This window comes from Thermomyces lanuginosus (genome assembly GCF_041956635.1).
Source record: "Thermomyces lanuginosus strain ATCC 200065 unplaced genomic scaffold VTN49scaffold_29, whole genome shotgun sequence".
Classification (NCBI taxonomy): domain Eukaryota; kingdom Fungi; phylum Ascomycota; class Eurotiomycetes; order Eurotiales; family Trichocomaceae; genus Thermomyces; species Thermomyces lanuginosus.
In genome coordinates, this window is record NW_027192363.1 from 882361 (window position 1) to 899181 (window position 16821).

Genomic DNA, 16821 nt, shown 5'->3' on the forward strand with positions numbered 1-16821 from the left:
CAAAGGGCTCAAGAAAGAGTTGGTCAGAAAAGATGTTGTGTGGGTGAAAAGGCAAGCGAAAGCCCTTAGTGGCTTGGCATTTGCATGGTCCGCTGCCGGGTCGCGCTAAACCCGATTTGGAACCGTGCTGAACTCCAGAAACCTTGGACCTTTCATTGCTTAGAACCTTTGAAATCGAAAAGTCCAATTTGATCTCCTGTTGCGGACAATCCCTATCGTCTGTGACCGGCAGGCGTTAGTGTCCTCATTCTTTGGAATTCTTCAAGTCGCATTCGTGCGCACCTCTGCCCACCATGGCGGCCAACAAGCAGGGGAAGATGGTGAGTACATGCAGCTCTGTCCGTTGAATGGCATCAGCTAACAAGGTCCCAGCAAAATCTCGTATGTCGATCTTGAAGTCAATCGTCAATAACGTACTAATCACTTTCAGATCAACTACCGAATGCGCGTCACTTTGACCGATGGCCGTCAGATGACCGGCCAAATGCTCGCATTCGACAAGGTACAATCCACCAAATGGATCCTTTTAAATAGAGAACTTATTCTGACGTCTGCAGCACATGAACCTTGTCCTCGCCGACACAGAAGAATTCCGCCGCATCAAGCGAAAAGCCACCAAGCAAGGCCCGGGTTCCTCCAACGCGCCCCTCGTCGAGGCCGAAGAGAAGCGGACCTTGGGTCTGACAATAGTCCGCGGCACGCACGTTGTTTCGTGCTCCGTTGATGGCCCGCCGCCCGCTGACCCCTCCGCACGTCTCGGCACGTCCGGCCCTGGCGGTGTTCCCACGGGTACCGGCGCCGCGACTCTGGCTGCGGGGCCCGGCATCAGCAGGCCTGCTGGACGTGGCTTGCCGGTTGGTCTGACAGGCCCGGCGGCGGGAGTTGGAGGGCCAGCTCCACCACCGCCGGGGGGATTCGGGGGTCAATTCCCTCCACCGCCGCCAGGTGGTTTCCCGGGTGCTCCTCCTCCAGGTTTCGCGGGGAGAGGTGGGCCGCCAGGGCCGCCGGGACCTCAGGGGCCTGCACCTCCGGGTGCTCCTCGTACGTATCAACAAACCCCGCCTCTCTGATTCTGATGCTAACGGTACTAGCTGGCTTTGGTGCTCCAGGCTTCCCTCCAGGTGCTCCTGGTGGACCACGTAAGTATCCTGAGTCGAACTGAGTCATCCGAGGTGATGCTAATTCATTCTAGCTGCCGGATTCCAACCACCACCGGGATTCCAGCCTCCGGGCCAAGGACGTGGCTACAGATGAACGTCTACTTTTCATGAATATACCCCCAAAGGAGTACGGCATGGAATTTGATCATTGTTTCACCAAGACTCGAAAATTTGCTGCAATCATGTCACGAGAACTAATCACATTACATATACTTTGCGGCCTAGCCGCCTTTGACCGCTGCTCCTCGCAGCGAGGACTGTTTCCGTCAGCTGAGCTACACTAGACAGTTCTATGTGCAGCAGATTCAAAACGAGACAGAAGCAGATTCAGATACAAACATGTCAATAACGAAGTGGGTATTCCGTACCATGTTCAGGAAGGATCACCTGTCTGAAATACAGCAGGTTGATCAGCCGTGCTTGTAGTTTCCTCCCTAGAATGCTGAGGTTGTCCACGCCTTGGCTTTGTAAAGGTCCTGCCAAATGTTTTCCCTTAAGCACCATTAGCAATCCCTATCATTGCATTCAATAAAATGGAAAATCAGGCCCCTACGTTTTTCCAGGTCTCCCCTCACTCTTCTCTCGTCCAGCGCATGAAGAAGTTCGACTGCTCGGTCCGCAAACTGTTGGGAGGGAGGATTGTTACGCCACCAATGCTCAAGACGAGGGAAAATGTCATCGTGCTTCGGTGAGGCAAGGTCCGTAACGGACACAGACACCCCAACAAGGACGAAGAGCACCGCCCCGAGTGAGCGGATGATCCGTAAGCGCAGTCGGACTCTGGCACGTCTGCGCCGACTACTGGGTGATCTTGCGTTGTCCGTCAAGTCATGGATTACGCGATATGCCGACTCCAGGGTAAGCAGCTCGTCTGGAGAGAAAATAGGAGCTCTATCCAGCGCACGCTTGCGCTGGGAAAGCAGGTTGAAGAAGTCGTCTGCTGAGAACATGAGGACAATATTGGGATTGAAGAAGAAAGCATATGGGCGTGTAGAACAAGACAAAACCTTTGGAACAACTGATCAATAAGTCGTCCGCTGGAAGCATGTCAGTACTTAAGATTGCAAAAACGACGGTCAGGGCGTAATGCAGCATGATTTGGATGGAGCCGGCCAATGCCATGCGGGTAAGAGTTATCAGCAGGCATCATAAGTATCAAACTTGACAAAGACTGCTATAAGAAAAAAAAAAAAAAAAAAAAAGACAATGAGCCCCGAACCGTCCAATCCTGTATGTACAAGAGCCGTCATCCGAGATGTCCGTACTACAAGCTGAGAAACAAGAGTCTGGTGCAAGGGCCAGAAATGGCCGCATATGAATGCCTGATTGGACTGAAGGTCGGATATATGGACTTAAAGTCCTCAAATATGTGACTCGTCACCTCGCTTAGCGCGCTGTGATGACATTCCCACTTCTCGAATAGTCTCGACTGGCCGAAACATTGCGTTCATCACTAGGTAGTTCACTCTGCGAGAATTCAAACTCAGTTCATAAAGGAAAATGATATCTGTGTAGAATTTCGTTTGGATTCCTCAGAAGATCTGCCTTAGATTGCGTACGGACACCATGCCAGAGCCAGAGAATCGATCGCTGCCGGGATACTGAAGACGCGCTCCGCCGCAATTGAAAGCTGCAAACGGAGTCTTGACAGCAACATGGCCTGTCCAAAAGCTTGCAGTAATATTTGGTAACAGCAATTGGACCGCTGATTCGAGATTCAGTGGTCTTTACGCGGCTATTGTATGTTAGCACAATCAATATACACGAATCATTCCAAGTAATGGCTGTTGGTTAGCAGGGGAGGATATGTTCAGTGTTGAAAAACGAGCAATGACACAGCACATGTAAAAATTCATCGAATCCAATTTCATTCCTCGGCTTTGTAGGCTGCATATGTAGCCCATGGCTTCAGTTTTCCAGAGGTTGAGGTGCAGGCATATGCGGGCCGGTGACGACATTGGAGTTTGGACGAGTGAATGTCACGTGACCCTTTCTCCACCACAGCCGCGCTATCTCAAACCCAAACAGGCAAGCCTGAGCGCATTGGCCCCCGATAGGCCCGATCGCCCCGATGCCGGCATCCGTCAACGAGACCAGTTGGTGAGCAAGAGGCGAATAATTTGACCCCAACTTCGGAGAATAGACTCGTTAACTCCAACGCGGTTCATATTCAGTCAGCTTCTTTTAATTCTTTTCCCTCTTTTGCCCTCGGCTTAATCGGGTTCTTATAGAGGGCGTTATCAATTGATACAGGGAGTCACCGGAGTCATTCCTTAATTTCGCGGAAAATTCAACCGATTCATTTGCTTTCATTCTTTCCCTTCGCAATCTTCGTCACCTTCACACGGAGTTCTTGAGAGAAAGGGGAAGACCGGAAAAGATCATTCAAGATGGCGCTGGCATTCATCAGAGGCGTCAACGCGCGCATCCGATCAAACAAGGTGTTGGATTACTTTTTCTCAACACGTATGTGTTTTCCAGCTCCGCGGAAAGGGAGAATCTCCTTGAATGAGCAGCAGGAAGCTGATTACATATGACCTCATTTGAACAGATTTCTGGGGCCCGGCATCGAACTTTGGAATTCCGATCGCCGCGATCATGGACACGCAAAAGGATCCTGAAATGTACGTCGGGATTTATTCCTACACGTCTCGTTGGGCGGGGAAATACTGATATCTGTCGGATATGTAGCATCTCCGGAACAATGACTGGCGCGCTGATCATCTACGCCGGAACGTTTATGCGCTACGCTCTTGCCGTCACGCCCAAGAACTACCTCCTGTTTGCTTGTCATGCGTTGAACTTTGGAGCACAGACTACTCAGGGATACCGGTACATGAATTATTGGTAGTATGTATCTCCTTGACTCCTGGGAAATGGATATATGCTAATTTTGGCAGCTGGGGCGGACGAGAAAAAGCCCTGGCCGCAAAATCCGGTGCTGGGGAAGGCGAGCAAGCGGCGGCAGCAACGGCGAAGCAATAGAGGTGGCTTAATGTGGATAGTGGTAGATGTGGAAAAACATTTTTTGAAGAGATTTCAATGGCCAGAGTGCACTATATGCTAGGGTTATTATTATTCAGTCTATGTATTTGTATTGGTAGACCTAACGACGTCATTATCTTCTCGTCCGCCGAATCTCTGCAATCGCTCTTCGTCGATGATCGGATTCCGCGAACAGGGCCTCGATCAGGTCGACGACTTCGTCCGCTGTGAACTCCAGATGCAGCTCGCCTTCTGTCCACAGGAACTTGATGTCCGCCAGCGAACTCTCGAGGATATTGATCAAATACTGGAATTTGAGCCAATTGCGGACATACACCGCTGCCATGGACACGGCCTCCGGGTTATTATCTGGTCGGAAAATATCCTCCAGCTCGGACAGTTTGTTGCAGAATGACACCAAGCGTTGCGACTCCGCCTCGGAGATGTCCGACAGATCTTCGATGTCGATGATGACCTTGTTGATCACGCTGGACAGCAGCGAGCCCAGTGCCTGCAGCAACACCGAGCGGGATAGGATCGGCTGCCACTCGCGGTGAACCATCCGAATCCGGTCCACCGTCGCGGAGACTGCGTTCTCGCACTCGCCCAGGAATGGCTGCTCCGAGCAATGCGCGAATCCTTGGCTGCCGTCGAGCAGGTCGATGACAATTGTCCGTTGCGTTTGCAGCTCCTTACTGTAGGACATCCGCCCGAATCGCTCCAAACCCTCAATGTCTGGGGTAAGGCGGTCAAGGATCTGGTGGGTCTCCGCGATGCCGCGGATCTGCTCGGCAAGGTACATGCTGTCGTTGTAGAGGTAGATATGGCCCGAGTTCAATTTCAGAGGGTATATTGATGGTGCCGTTGCCTTGAACATGGCGAGAATGAGTGTTGGAAGGCCCAGAAGCCCGCTTCCCGAAGATGACACGCGGCTGCTTGCGAACCTGGTGCATGGTTAGGTCAGAGTCGTGCTCTGAATGTGGATTACTTACTCTGGCTTTGACAATGACTCGGCATCAGTAATTTGACGCTCGACCAACGCGATAATAGCGTCCGGGACATCGGTAACAGTGTAACTCTCCCTGAGCGTGATTTCCTTTGGAGCAGATTGTTTAGCGGGCGCAGGTTCCTGCTTGCTGGGAGCTGGCGCAGCTGGTTGTGATGGAGTAGCTGCTTGTGTCTTTTCCTCCTCGTCATCATCCCAGCCCCAGGCGTCCGCCACGTCATCGTTATCATCACCGGACGGGGCCTCGGATGTCTCGTGCGTATCATCATCCAACCCCCAAGCGCTGACATCCTCGTCTTCTGCTTCTGTTGAAGCAGGAGCGGGTTCAGGATTAGGTCCAGGTTTCTTGGGTTCGGGGTCCGGCTTGCTCGGGTTTTCCTCTTCTTCGTTGTCCCATGCAGCATCCCAGTCGTCGTCTACTGTATCGAGGAGGACATCCTCTTTCTGTTCTACCATCTCCGTCTCGATTCGCTCGACTTGCTTCGTTTCTCCCTTGCTTGTGGCTAAGATCTTGCGCACCTGGTCTAATGAATCAACCCGTCGCTTGGTCAGCCATAGACGCGGCAGCTGATTCACCCACGAGACAAGCTCTTCGTGGCCATGCCAGCCAAGGTTCTCAACAGTACGACAGAATCCGAGCACTCGATCCAGCGTCTTCTCAAAATCATGCAAGCTGCCCAGGTCAATTGGTATTGCAGCCGTCAACCACCAGTTGATAATCTTCGACGAAACTCGAGGCAGAATGGTTTCCGATAACGGCTGCGCGATGGGAGCAGGCAGCCGCGCGTGTAGATATCCCAGTATCCGAGCAATCCTGTCCAGCACATCGGATACCGTCGAGGGTGTCGGCTCGCCAACGACGATGCCAGATTCAGCAACTATCACATCACGACTCTCCCCCGATGTCAAAGGTTTGAGAACATTATAGATAATCGATTCGAGTAAATCGCGCTGAAAAGACTGGTTGACCGATTCCAGCATTCCAAGCCGTGACAAGGACTCGATGATTTGATCAAGAGCTTACCCGGCCAGTAAGCACACCTAGTCGAATCAAGGTACCGCAGGGAGCGTGAACACTGACCATCTCCATTGCTGATACGTAACTCTTTCTTATCCCTGTCGATGCGCACCTCGGCCGCCCAGTGTAGGAGAAGTAGCTCTACAATCGAGCTGCGCAAGGTGGAGGTATTCTCCCGGAGAATACTCGTAAGATTACCATACCTCGAAAACCCAGCGGTTTCTAGAGTAGAGTGAACAGACTCTAGAATCTCGATTGCATCCTTGATGCGCTCCTCCTCCACGGCCTTGTGTCCGCTTTCCAACCGCCCTGTAAATTCCTGGACTTCTTCCAGGACGCCTGTAACCGCTTCATTAAAGGCAAGCTCGGTCTGCATCAATTGCACTTTGGCAGTAGCATCTCGAACCGCCAATTGCAGCGGCTTGGTCTTTTCATGTTGGGCGACAATCTCCCGTGCTGTCTCCCGCGAGCGCTCAATGTCAGCATGTAATTGTTTGGCTTGGGAAATCCATCCGTCTACATCGTCGGCGGTTTGCTCGGTGAGGGCGTGGATCTCTTTCTGTATAGGAAGTACTTTCTCAGTTCGGAAGCCCTGAGACAGAGAATGGTGGAGTCGCCTCACCTCTAGCTGCTCTCTGGCGTGCGCTATACTCTCCAACTGTCGCGAAAGAGCCGAAACGGGGAATTCAGCAGCCACGATTTCTTCGGAGCTTGGATACGCGCCGTCCACCACAAAATCCAGCACGGACTGGCATAGTTGCTCTTCAGAAACGGTCACGGGCATCTTGCACGATCCATCTGAGCCGTAAGGAGAAAAATAATCGGGAGAATGTACGGTAGATCCTGTAACAGCTACGCACTGGCTCTGCTTCACCTTGGTAGTTGGCCGATGAGCTGTCCGCAACTGCTCCTCTGATTGGGTACGAAAATCTGTCACGTGATCATGCGATCCCTGAACTCTATGGGCCTTATCCGAGTGAGCATTCCGATTCTTCGATATGATTACGTTGATCTACAGTTCACGTTGGTATGTATTATTGCTTTCATTAGGTAGTACTCTATCGTGTTCATGTATTTAGTCCTGTGTCATACGCTAGAGCCGCCCTTGTCAACCACCTTGACAGTTTCTTCTGTCTGTTCATCCTCCGAAGAATCATCCGCATGCTTCTCCGGCTCCTTCACCTGCCATGTACTCCACGTAGTTGTCGGGACGGAAGCCCAGAAGACGGCAGCCGCCACAACAATATTTTGAAGCAGAGTGACATTCCTGGAAGAACCAAGTGCATAGGAGATGGTGCTGGCTAGCGACTCACTCGACCGAACGACAGCAGATGCAAAAGTCAGGTTTTCAATACCGGTATCAAAGCAGCCCAGGATCCAGTAGCCCCAAACTGCGAATGCGTTGTAGCCGATCCAGTAAATGAGATACGGCAGCACTGCACGCGCGAATCCCGGAGTATAGATGTCGTATACCGGGTGTGACTTTCCAAACTCCGCCTCCAGAACCAGATTGTAGATGTACGTCGCGGTGTAGCAGGCAAAGAGCACGATCCAGCCCACTTTTGCACGCGTTGGCCGACTGACCCGGGTATAATCGAGGAACCAGCCGAAGATCACGTTCGCAATAAGCCCGATCCAGGTCACGATAAAGCCAGCCACAGCGCGGCCCTGGACGGAGAAGTACGTAGTCAAGTAATTGCCCTCATATGTCTGCGCCCACTGGTTCGTAAGGAAGATAGGTACCAAAGCCGCAATTTCCTTCCGCCGCAGCACGTGCCAGAATCTGCGGAAACCTTCAAGCAGTGTTGTTCGCGGCGGTACTTTCGGTTTCGTCCCGTCCTTGCGGATAAGCTTGTCGACCGGAGAGATGAGAAGTGCGAGTGGAAGGCCGAGGCACTGCAATGCGATAAGGACTAGGTAGGCTTTAGGGCTCGTCGCGCCTTGCTGGGAATTGCCGACGTTTAACGCCAACAAAATGGAGGAACTGATAATGGTGCCAATTTTGTTCAGACCGAACCAGACAGCAACTTGAGTTTCAAAGTCAGCCAACTTCTATAGAAGGTTATGTACATGTTGAGGGTTGACTCACTGAGAGCTGCTTTTCTATTCTCTTCCGGATAGCCGACGCCGATGGCTGCTTCTGAGACCCAAAGCGCCGCTGCCTGTTTCTTGTAAGTACCGTAATATACAACGTGGCCCATTGCAAACCCTACCGATATACCGCAGGTTGCTGCGCCAAACAGCAAGAACCATTGTGTTCCATAGACACTGTTGCAGTACAGCGAAGCTGAATACGGCGCAAATCCAATGGTGCCCAGCACCAGCACCCATTTTAAGCTCCATCGATTCGATAGCACAGCGAACACCGGACTCAGCACGACCATGATCGCGAAGGTAATCACATTTGCGGCGTTAACGAAGAACGGCTCGGCGAGACCGCCGGCACCGAGACCTAAGACAGACGTTTAATTAGTCCTTGTTCTGATGACGACGGAAGCACCATTGCAACTCACTTGCCAGCGCCATCCATATTCCCGGCTGCGTAAAGCTCACCAATCCCAAGATGATGGCATTGAACAGAGAGCTTCGATAGAAGAGGTATAGTTTGCTCCTGGCAGGGACCGGATTCCCTGCTGATGTGAGTTCTGCCATGAGATCCGAAATTGACCCTCGAGCCTCCGACAAGGAATCTCTTTTGCATCAATGTTCAGAATATCCCGTCGTTATGCATGATTTGCTAGCCGTGGCGATGTCTATCTTTTAAATCGGCTCAGTGGCCGGCAGTGTAAGTTACAGGGGAACGGCAATTTAAGAGAAAAATAGCGATATACGATCTTTATGCTCAGCTAGCGCCATGCTTCCACTTTTCTAGCTCGTCTAGGAAGCGCCTTGGAGTCCCAGAACACGGACTTGGGTCCGGTATATCAACAAAGGCATGTCTAGTGCGATTTCATCATCCTGCCACGGGATGAGGAAATTGACAGGTCGAACGCATCGCGTGCACGAGAGAAACTGCAGTGTGGGTTTGCGTGCTGCGTGGGTCGATTCATTGGACGAACTGCCAGACACGACCCCACTATAAATCGGGTGTTATTTGGCCGACTTTTCTTCAAGCAGTTCGAGTGGACCTTCGCGTGTTTAGTTCGAACAACTCCGAAGAGCAGCAGATAAGAATCCCGCGCTGAGCCCCCACAGATATGGATGATTGCGGTTACCCAATCAAGGAACTCTGCTCAGCCTTTGCTATCGGAACTGGGAGAAATGCATCACCAAACAATCGATTGAACACTGATGAGTGTCACCGGGAGCAAACATACATTTGGCGCTGGAAAAGTCAGCCGCATTTTTCCGGTGGTGCTGAACTACATTAGCCGAATGTCACTACTTTCATGGGCTCGTCAACAATATATATTTCACTCACTGCGGACTGCGATGGTACATACTCGTAGGAGAGATGGCGCACTGGAATACCGTGACGGAATCCCTGTCTTCGAGTGCCGTACATACGGGAATCATACTCAAGGAACAGTCTAGGCTCTCGGCTTGCCGACTAGTCGACGTCCAACCGGCCTCATCTTCCAAGGCCATATATTGAGACTTGGCGACAATCCGACCTCCAAGGTCATCGGAAAAATCTGTACTTGCGATTTTGTTCGGTAGCGGTCAATTTTAGCATTCTTTTGAAAAAGAAGGAGTCGAATAGCATAACCATACCAGAATTCCTCATGTTCATCGACCGCAAGATCCAGGTGCATGGTGCAGAGTGAGGGTTTCTGAGAGCCACGTGACTTCATCCCGATAGAGTTGTCCACCGATCATATCATCACGTGACCATCCCGCCATGTTCAAGAGCAGACCGGTGCGGAATCGGAGACGCCATCAGGGTCCAAGGGAGTGCAAGCACACTGCATTGCTGCTCTCTGGTCCACCAGCTGGGACTCCCGGGAGTCGCGGTGTCAAATTTTAAGGTGAGTGTTGGTCCCCGCCAGCATCGCATTGCTCGGCCCCTCCTCGAGCCCCTCGTTGGAATCAAAAACCTGCTTTCCCTACGTCAGAATTCCCAGTTGTTTGGCCGGCCAATGTGAGCCGCAGTTCCCGTATTATCAGAAGTAGTGATAATACTGCTGCTGCCCTTTATATTGGGAAATCTGCAATCACACTTTTTTGCGGGCTGTCATGAGGATGCGGTTGCTTTGGACTGACGCTTCTGATCCGACCTGCAGGCATAATTCCCCGGATGGGCCATTCTCCCCGTCGTTTTGGATCGGTTTTGGGCCGGATTTATCAGAACAAGATGACTCCCGTGGAAAACGTCAAGAGCCACTTCCGGCTGCTGCAGAGGTTCACGCCCGAGTACTCTGTCAGCCAATTCACCCAATATGAGTCACAGAGGACGGGCATGCGAGTAGTGGTCATTGACCAGAAAGGACCTAAGGTTCATGGTTATTTTGTGCTGGCAACCGAGATCCACGATGACTCCGGAGCTCCGCATACCCTGGAACACCTCTGTTTCATGGGCTCAAGGACGTACAGTCGGAAAGGTTTCCTCGATAAGCTGGCCACGAGATCCTACTCGATTACCAATGCCTGGACAGCGACCGATCACACGGCCTATACCCTGGACACAGCAGGCTGGGCAGGATTCGCTCAAATTCTCCCCGTGTACCTGGAGCACGTGCTTGCCCCTACGTTGACGGACGCAGGCTGCTATACAGAGGTGCACCACATCGATGGCAACGGTAATGATGCGGGTGTCGTCTATTCGGAGATGCAGGGTGTCCAGAACACCCAGTCGGAGCTAATCGACCTCCAAGCGCGCCGCTTGCTTTACCCGGAGGGGGTCGGTTTCCGCTACGAAACGGGAGGCATGATGGAGCAACTGCGTGTTCTCACGGCTGACAGAATCCGTGCCTTTCACCGTGAGATGTACCAACCAAAGAATCTCTGTGTGATTATTACGGGTGAGGTGGACCACGATGATCTTCTGGAAAAGCTGGATGCCTTTGAGAGTACCATACTGGACATCGTGCCCAGTCTTGACGCTCCATTCAAACGTCCCTGGGTCGAGTCCAATCTTGCCCCTCCGCTGAAGGAGTCTGTGGTGCAAAGAGTTGAGTTCCCCGAGGAAGATGAATCCTTCGGCGAGATTGAGATTCGTTTTCTTGGTCCTGACTGCACAGATCCGGTACAAGGTGTGTTTGATTTAAACCGGTTGCCGAGAGGGCCCTTGCTTACGTTGGAATAGGCGGCGCCCTCAACGTCGTGTTGCTCTACCTGGCCGGATCTTCAGCTACCGTGCTGGAGAATACACTGGTCGAAAAGGAGCAAGTTGCCAGTGCCGTCTACTTCTCCACGGAAGACCGCCCAAGCATCGAAATCCGGTTCACATTGACCAGCGTTGCGACGGAGAACCTGGAACAGGTCGAGAAGAGATTTTTTGAGGTCCTTCATGAAGCTATGGAGAAGCCCCTAGACATGGAGTACTTGCGTGAGTGCATACGCCGACATAAGCGAAGCTGGAAGTTCTCTACAGAAAGCTCGGCCACGTCCTTTGCTGAGTACGTTATCAGTGATTTTCTGTACGGCAAAAGGAATGGGTCAACGCTGCTCGACGTCGCAACTCTGAAAGAGTACGATGTGCTCGAGTCGTGGTCCGAGGCACAGTGGAAAGAATTTATCAAGAAATGGATTGCTGATGCTCCGCACGTCTCTATCTTGGGTGTGCCATCAGCCGAGTTGTCGAGGAAATTGAAAACTAGTGAAGAGGAAAGAGTGGCCGAGCAGAGAAAGCGACTCGGAGAGAAGGGACTCAAAGAACTGGCAGAAAAGCTAGAAAAGGCCAAGGCAGAAAACGACAAAGAAATTCCGAAAGAGATGCTGGCTCAGTTCAAGGTGCCGGCAACAGAAACTATTCACTTCATTAACACCATGACTGCAAAAGCTGGAACTGCCTTGAAGTCAGGGCGACCGGACAACGAAATCCAAAAGATCATCGAAGCGGATGCCACAGAGTCACCCTTGTTCCTCCATTTTGAGCATATTGACAGCAACTTTGTCCAACTGACTGTCCTAATCTCAGCACAAGACGTACCTATCCAGCTTCGGCCGCTGTTGGCTGTCTACACAGAGGCATTCTTTAACAGCCCGATTCAACGGGATGGCCAAAAGATCGAGTTTGAGCAGGTAGTTGTGGAACTGGAGAGGGATACCGTTGGATATTCCATGGGCGGTGCACGGGGCCTTGGCAATCCCGAGATGCTTCGAGTTACATTCCAGGTCGAGGTTGAGAAATACAGCACGGCAATTTCCTGGCTCAAGGAACTTACGTGGAATTTGATCCTGGATGTGGAGCGACTACAATCGATCGTTACCCGGTTGCTGGCAGATGTTCCAGATGCAAAGCGCAATGGTGATGACATGCTGACTGCGGTGTTCGTCATGGTTCATTATTCGCCAGAGTCCATCTCCCGAGCTCGGAGCACATTAGTCAAGGCTCGCTATCTGAAGCGTATCAAGAAGCTTTTGGCCACGGACCCTGAGGCTGTGATTTCGCGAATGGAAGAGATTCGCAAATCACTGTTCCGGCTGGAGAACCTTCGTGTTTTGGTCATTGCCGACCTGAAGAAACTGGAGAACCCAGTTTCTTCATGGAAACCATTCATCGAGAGCCTTGGTTCCCCATCCGGGGAGCTACGGCCAATTACGAACCGTCAGGCGTTGTTCAGCGAAGCCGGCAAGAATCCAGGCAGACTTTCGTACGTCGTACCAATGCCGACAATAGACTCTTCTTTTGCCTACGCCACTGCGAAAGGCGTAGGCTCTTACGATGACCCCAACTTGCCAGCATTGCTGGTGGCGGTTGCGTACATGAACGCCCTTGAGGGGCCACTCTGGGTTGCCGTTCGGGGCACGGGCCTTGCGTACGGTGCGAGTTTCAACTGCAACGTGGATCTCGGAACGGTCAATTTTGACGTATACCGATCGCCGAATGCGCACAAAGCGTTCGAAGCGGGCAAGAAGATTGTCAATGACTATCTCAGCGGCACATTGCCGTTTGACTCGCTCATGCTGGAGGGCGCCATCAGCAGCATCGTGGTGAGCTTTGCGAACGAGCAAGCCACGATCGTCAGTGCAGCGCAGGGAAGCTTTATTCGCCAGGTGGTGCGCAATCTGCCAAGCGACTACAAAGAGCGCACTCTGAAGAGGGTCCGTGAGATCACTGTCGATGAAGTCAAGGACGCTCTTCGCACGACCATCATGCCGCTCTTCGATCCGAATCGATCGAATCTCATTGTAACATGTGCTCCTGTGCTTGAAGAGGTATGCTCGATCAATCTATTTTTGGTGCATGAATCCATACTCACTTCATTTACAGACAATCAAACGAGGTCTGGAGTCCTCGGGCTTCACTCCTGAAGTTCGGCCACTTAAAGAGTTTGAAGACGACTACGGGCTCAAATTTGGTGAAGACGAGGACGAAGACGAAGACGAAGATGAAGAGTTTGAGGAAGTATCTGACGTCGGGTCGGATGAGGATGGCGAGGACGATTGAGTGCCAGCATGAACTGTTATGAGATGCCACGATGTTATGATCAAGGTTGTGGGATGCCATGTCTTAGTAGAGGTCATGATAGCAGTCCGATAGACTACGTGTAGTCATAAATCAACCCTATCAGTGGTCTTGAATTCTGTTCCCCAGGACTAGGCCTTTCCAGCGGCTGTCGACCGGCTAAATCCTGCGAATGTAGTAGGGGTAGCGTATTGAATGTGTCAACCCTAACCCTATCCCATTCGAGGCAATGATGGACGATCAAACAACTCAAACACACCAAACAATGCAAACACCAACACGTCCCTGTTGCCTGCGCGAATGATGACACGCATCCCGCAGACCAAGAAGCTATTGGCGTTCGCTCGTTGAGAGACAAGCGCAGTCATGAACAGCATTTTACAGGTAAGTTTGACGGTCGAAGCTTGTTCATAGTAGTTCGTGGGAGACTAACGTGTTTAGGCACTGGCGCGCTTTCTGGACCGCCCGCTCTTCCCATGGAAGACGGTGCTGGTTGGCTTCTCCCTCGGTCAATTTGTTCTCGAAGGACTCTTGTCACTCCGGCAGTACGGTGTTTTGAAGAGGACCAAGCCGCCGAAAGTGTTGGAAGGTGAGGTTTCGGACAAGGTCTTTCAGGATAGCCAGGTATGTCTGGTACAATTGCAACAAAAGGGACACCAGAGGTTAACGTTCGTGGTTGTAGGCATATGGACGTGCAAAGGCAAAGTTCGGGTTCGTGTCGGGTCTCTACAGCCAGATCCAGAATTTGGTTATCATCTACAAGGATTTCCTTCCGAAGCTTTGGGGATTCACAGGCGTATTGCTGGCCCGGTACTTCCCGGCCTGGTTCCAGGGGGAGATTGGCCATACTTTGCTGTTCTTCTTTGCGTTTAATCTGGTGACCACGCTTCTGTCGCTGCCGGTGTCGTACTACAACACGTTCGTTCTGGAAGAAAAGTTTGGCTTCAATAAGCAGACACTGAAGATCTGGGTCTCGGATCTGATCAAGGGTCAACTCCTGAGCATCGTCCTGGGCGGTCCGATTATGGCTGCAGTGCTGAAGATTATTCAGAAGACTGGCAATGAGTTCTTTTACTACCTGTGGATCTTCAGCATTGTTGTGCAGGTGTTCATGATCACGATCTACCCGATTGTCATTCTGCCTCTGTTCAACAAGCTGTCTCCTTTGGAGCCTGGACCGATTAAGACCGGTGTTGAGGAACTGGCGCAGAAGCTGAACTTCCCCCTACATGAGATTTACTCGATCGACGGTAGCAAGCGCAGCGCGCACAGCAATGCGTACTTTTACGGGTTGCCGTGGAAGAAGCACATTGTCATCTATGACACGCTGATTGAGAAGAGCGAGCCGGAGGAGGTCGTTGCCGTGTTGAGCCACGAGCTGGGCCACTGGAAGCTCGGGCACACGACGAAGCTGTTTGGCATTGCTCAGGTACGTACTGTAGAGCGCGGGCGCTTGTTTAGTTTTTTTTTTTTTTTTTTTTTTTTCTTTTGACTGTCGCAGTTCCACATGTTCTACATCTTTGCGCTGTTCACTGCGTTCATCAACAACAACTCGCTGTACGAGGCGTTCGGGTTCTTCAATGAGAAGCCGATTATGATCGGCTTCTTGTTGTTCTCGGATGCTCTGGCTCCAATGGATGCAGTTGTCAAGCTCCTCATGAACATTCTGAGCCGAAAGTTTGAGTTCCAAGCGGGTGCGTAACTGGAATATTTCGTCTATGGAGATATGGTGCTGACAGATCATTTAGATGCATTTGCCGCTAAGCTTGGCTACTCGAACCTGCTCGCCACATCGTTGCTCAAGCTGCAAATTCAGAACCTGAGCACCATGGACGCCGACTGGATGTACGCCAGCTACCACTACTCCCACCCGATCCTGACGGAGCGGTTGGCGGCTCTTGGCTGGAAAGGTCGGGAGTCAAAGAAGGAGGAGGATAGTGAGAAGCCCGTCAAAGCAGCGGACCGGGAGCTGTAAAAGATATACATTGATCAAGAAAGAGACTCGTAATACGGATACAAGAATGATGATATCCCAACACCGAACTCCACCCAAGCCCAAACCTTCTATAAAGACAATACACAGCAACATCGAAAGCGAGCATCTCCATGCTAAAAAAAAGACAAATTCACTCATCGTCATCCTCCTCCTCCTCCTCCTCCTCCTCTGCTTCGGCGTCTTTGGCCTGTTTCGCTTGTTCCCTCCTCGCCTTCTTCTCTGCCTTTCTGCGTTCCTTCTTCAACCTCTTCCGCTCCTCCTTGTCCAATTTTTTCGCCGGCGCAGAAGTCCCAGCGGCCGGACCTTCATCGACTTCACCATTCACAGCAGCAGTCCCGACATTGACGGAACTCCCCTCGTCCTCCTCCCATCCCGTGCGTTCCTCCTTCTTCTCCTCCCACATATCCGCAGCATCATCAGCAGCACCACCACTCCCTCCCGGAGGCACTAATGAACTCAAATCCCGGCCCAGGACTTCACCGGCCAACCCTGCCTGGACGCGCTTCAGACTATGTAATGCGAGATTCGGTGCGGCGGCCGTCGCAGTGCGCGACACGGGACCTTTTTCGGTAATAAGCGCATTAGGTTGTAACGAGGCATCGTTGTCGGCGCGGTCGAGGAAGGCGCGCAGGAATTCGTGCGCGGCCGATTGGCTGATGGGTTTGCTGGAGAGGATGGTTGTTGGGGGAAGAGGTGTAGGGTTGGAGGTCATTTTCGTGGGTTTCTCGTGGGAGAATAGATGAAAGTAAATTGATTGATTAAAACGTATATATCAGCATTAAAATCGTAGAGCCGGAGTCATTATCATCGAGCGTTTTGTCGTGAAGCGTTGACCATCTGAACTTTTTTTTGATGATTGATGCTGATACGTAAATTGATAAAACTGACCTTCCTAATTTGTAGTAAACATCTCGCCGCTTCAAGGATTTAATGTCCTTCACGTGACTAGTTCCGCGTCGTGAAGGGCCGCGAGTTAAAAGCGGCGCTGCTCGATTTCCGTACTGAGAAGACCTGTCTTGGCGGATTCAAGGTCCCGGGGCTACTACGACAATCTTTTTGTCCTCCGCGGACTTCAATCAATTGAAG

The 16821-nt window shown here is 51.6% G+C and overlaps 9 protein-coding genes across 9 annotated transcripts; 5 read left to right on the forward strand and 4 right to left on the reverse strand.

The window, feature by feature from the left end:
- Positions 1 to 293: 293 nt before the first annotated feature.
- On the forward strand, positions 294 to 1254 carry VTN49DRAFT_3863 (uncharacterized protein; the record flags this gene model as incomplete). Its single annotated transcript, XM_069411745.1, has 6 exons — positions 294 to 320; positions 373 to 381; positions 431 to 502; positions 558 to 1041; positions 1092 to 1139; positions 1193 to 1254. 6 exons carry the CDS (start codon positions 294 to 296, stop codon positions 1252 to 1254), a joined length of 702 nt encoding a protein of 233 aa, XP_069268333.1.
- Positions 1255 to 1533: 279 nt separating this feature from the next.
- Positions 1534 to 2110, reverse strand: VTN49DRAFT_3864 (uncharacterized protein; the record flags this gene model as incomplete). The annotated part of the gene is made up of 2 exons (XM_069411746.1): positions 1534 to 1652; positions 1714 to 2110. 2 exons carry the CDS (start codon positions 2108 to 2110, stop codon positions 1534 to 1536), a joined length of 516 nt encoding a protein of 171 aa, XP_069268334.1.
- A 988-nt stretch (positions 2111 to 3098) lies between these two features.
- On the forward strand, positions 3099 to 3517 carry VTN49DRAFT_3865 (uncharacterized protein; the record flags this gene model as incomplete). The annotated part of the gene is made up of 2 exons (XM_069411747.1): positions 3099 to 3260; positions 3392 to 3517. The coding sequence occupies 2 exons, from the start codon at positions 3099 to 3101 to the stop codon at positions 3515 to 3517; spliced, it is 288 nt and encodes a 95-aa protein (XP_069268335.1).
- Positions 3518 to 3550: 33 nt separating this feature from the next.
- VTN49DRAFT_3866 (uncharacterized protein) lies at positions 3551 to 4145 on the forward strand (the record flags this gene model as incomplete). The annotated part of the gene is made up of 4 exons (XM_069411748.1): positions 3551 to 3626; positions 3712 to 3784; positions 3852 to 4010; positions 4061 to 4145. 4 exons carry the CDS (start codon positions 3551 to 3553, stop codon positions 4143 to 4145), a joined length of 393 nt encoding a protein of 130 aa, XP_069268336.1.
- Positions 4146 to 4278: 133 nt separating this feature from the next.
- On the reverse strand, positions 4279 to 6953 carry VTN49DRAFT_3867 (uncharacterized protein; the record flags this gene model as incomplete). Its single annotated transcript, XM_069411749.1, has 4 exons — positions 4279 to 5089; positions 5138 to 6170; positions 6233 to 6728; positions 6792 to 6953. The coding sequence occupies 4 exons, from the start codon at positions 6951 to 6953 to the stop codon at positions 4279 to 4281; spliced, it is 2502 nt and encodes an 833-aa protein (XP_069268337.1).
- A 302-nt stretch (positions 6954 to 7255) lies between these two features.
- On the reverse strand, positions 7256 to 8821 carry VTN49DRAFT_3868 (uncharacterized protein; the record flags this gene model as incomplete). The annotated part of the gene is made up of 4 exons (XM_069411750.1): positions 7256 to 8196; positions 8259 to 8331; positions 8383 to 8621; positions 8683 to 8821. The coding sequence occupies 4 exons, from the start codon at positions 8819 to 8821 to the stop codon at positions 7256 to 7258; spliced, it is 1392 nt and encodes a 463-aa protein (XP_069268338.1).
- A 1585-nt stretch (positions 8822 to 10406) lies between these two features.
- Positions 10407 to 13721, forward strand: VTN49DRAFT_3869 (uncharacterized protein; the record flags this gene model as incomplete). The annotated part of the gene is made up of 3 exons (XM_069411751.1): positions 10407 to 11361; positions 11415 to 13489; positions 13545 to 13721. The coding sequence occupies 3 exons, from the start codon at positions 10407 to 10409 to the stop codon at positions 13719 to 13721; spliced, it is 3207 nt and encodes a 1068-aa protein (XP_069268339.1).
- A 384-nt stretch (positions 13722 to 14105) lies between these two features.
- VTN49DRAFT_3870 (uncharacterized protein) lies at positions 14106 to 15714 on the forward strand (the record flags this gene model as incomplete). The annotated part of the gene is made up of 5 exons (XM_069411753.1): positions 14106 to 14123; positions 14181 to 14363; positions 14422 to 15168; positions 15241 to 15433; positions 15488 to 15714. 5 exons carry the CDS (start codon positions 14106 to 14108, stop codon positions 15712 to 15714), a joined length of 1368 nt encoding a protein of 455 aa, XP_069268340.1.
- A 151-nt stretch (positions 15715 to 15865) lies between these two features.
- Positions 15866 to 16447, reverse strand: VTN49DRAFT_3871 (uncharacterized protein; the record flags this gene model as incomplete). Its single annotated transcript, XM_069411754.1, has 1 exon — positions 15866 to 16447. The coding sequence occupies one exon, from the start codon at positions 16445 to 16447 to the stop codon at positions 15866 to 15868; it is 582 nt and encodes a 193-aa protein (XP_069268341.1).
- Positions 16448 to 16821: the final 374 nt, after the last annotated feature.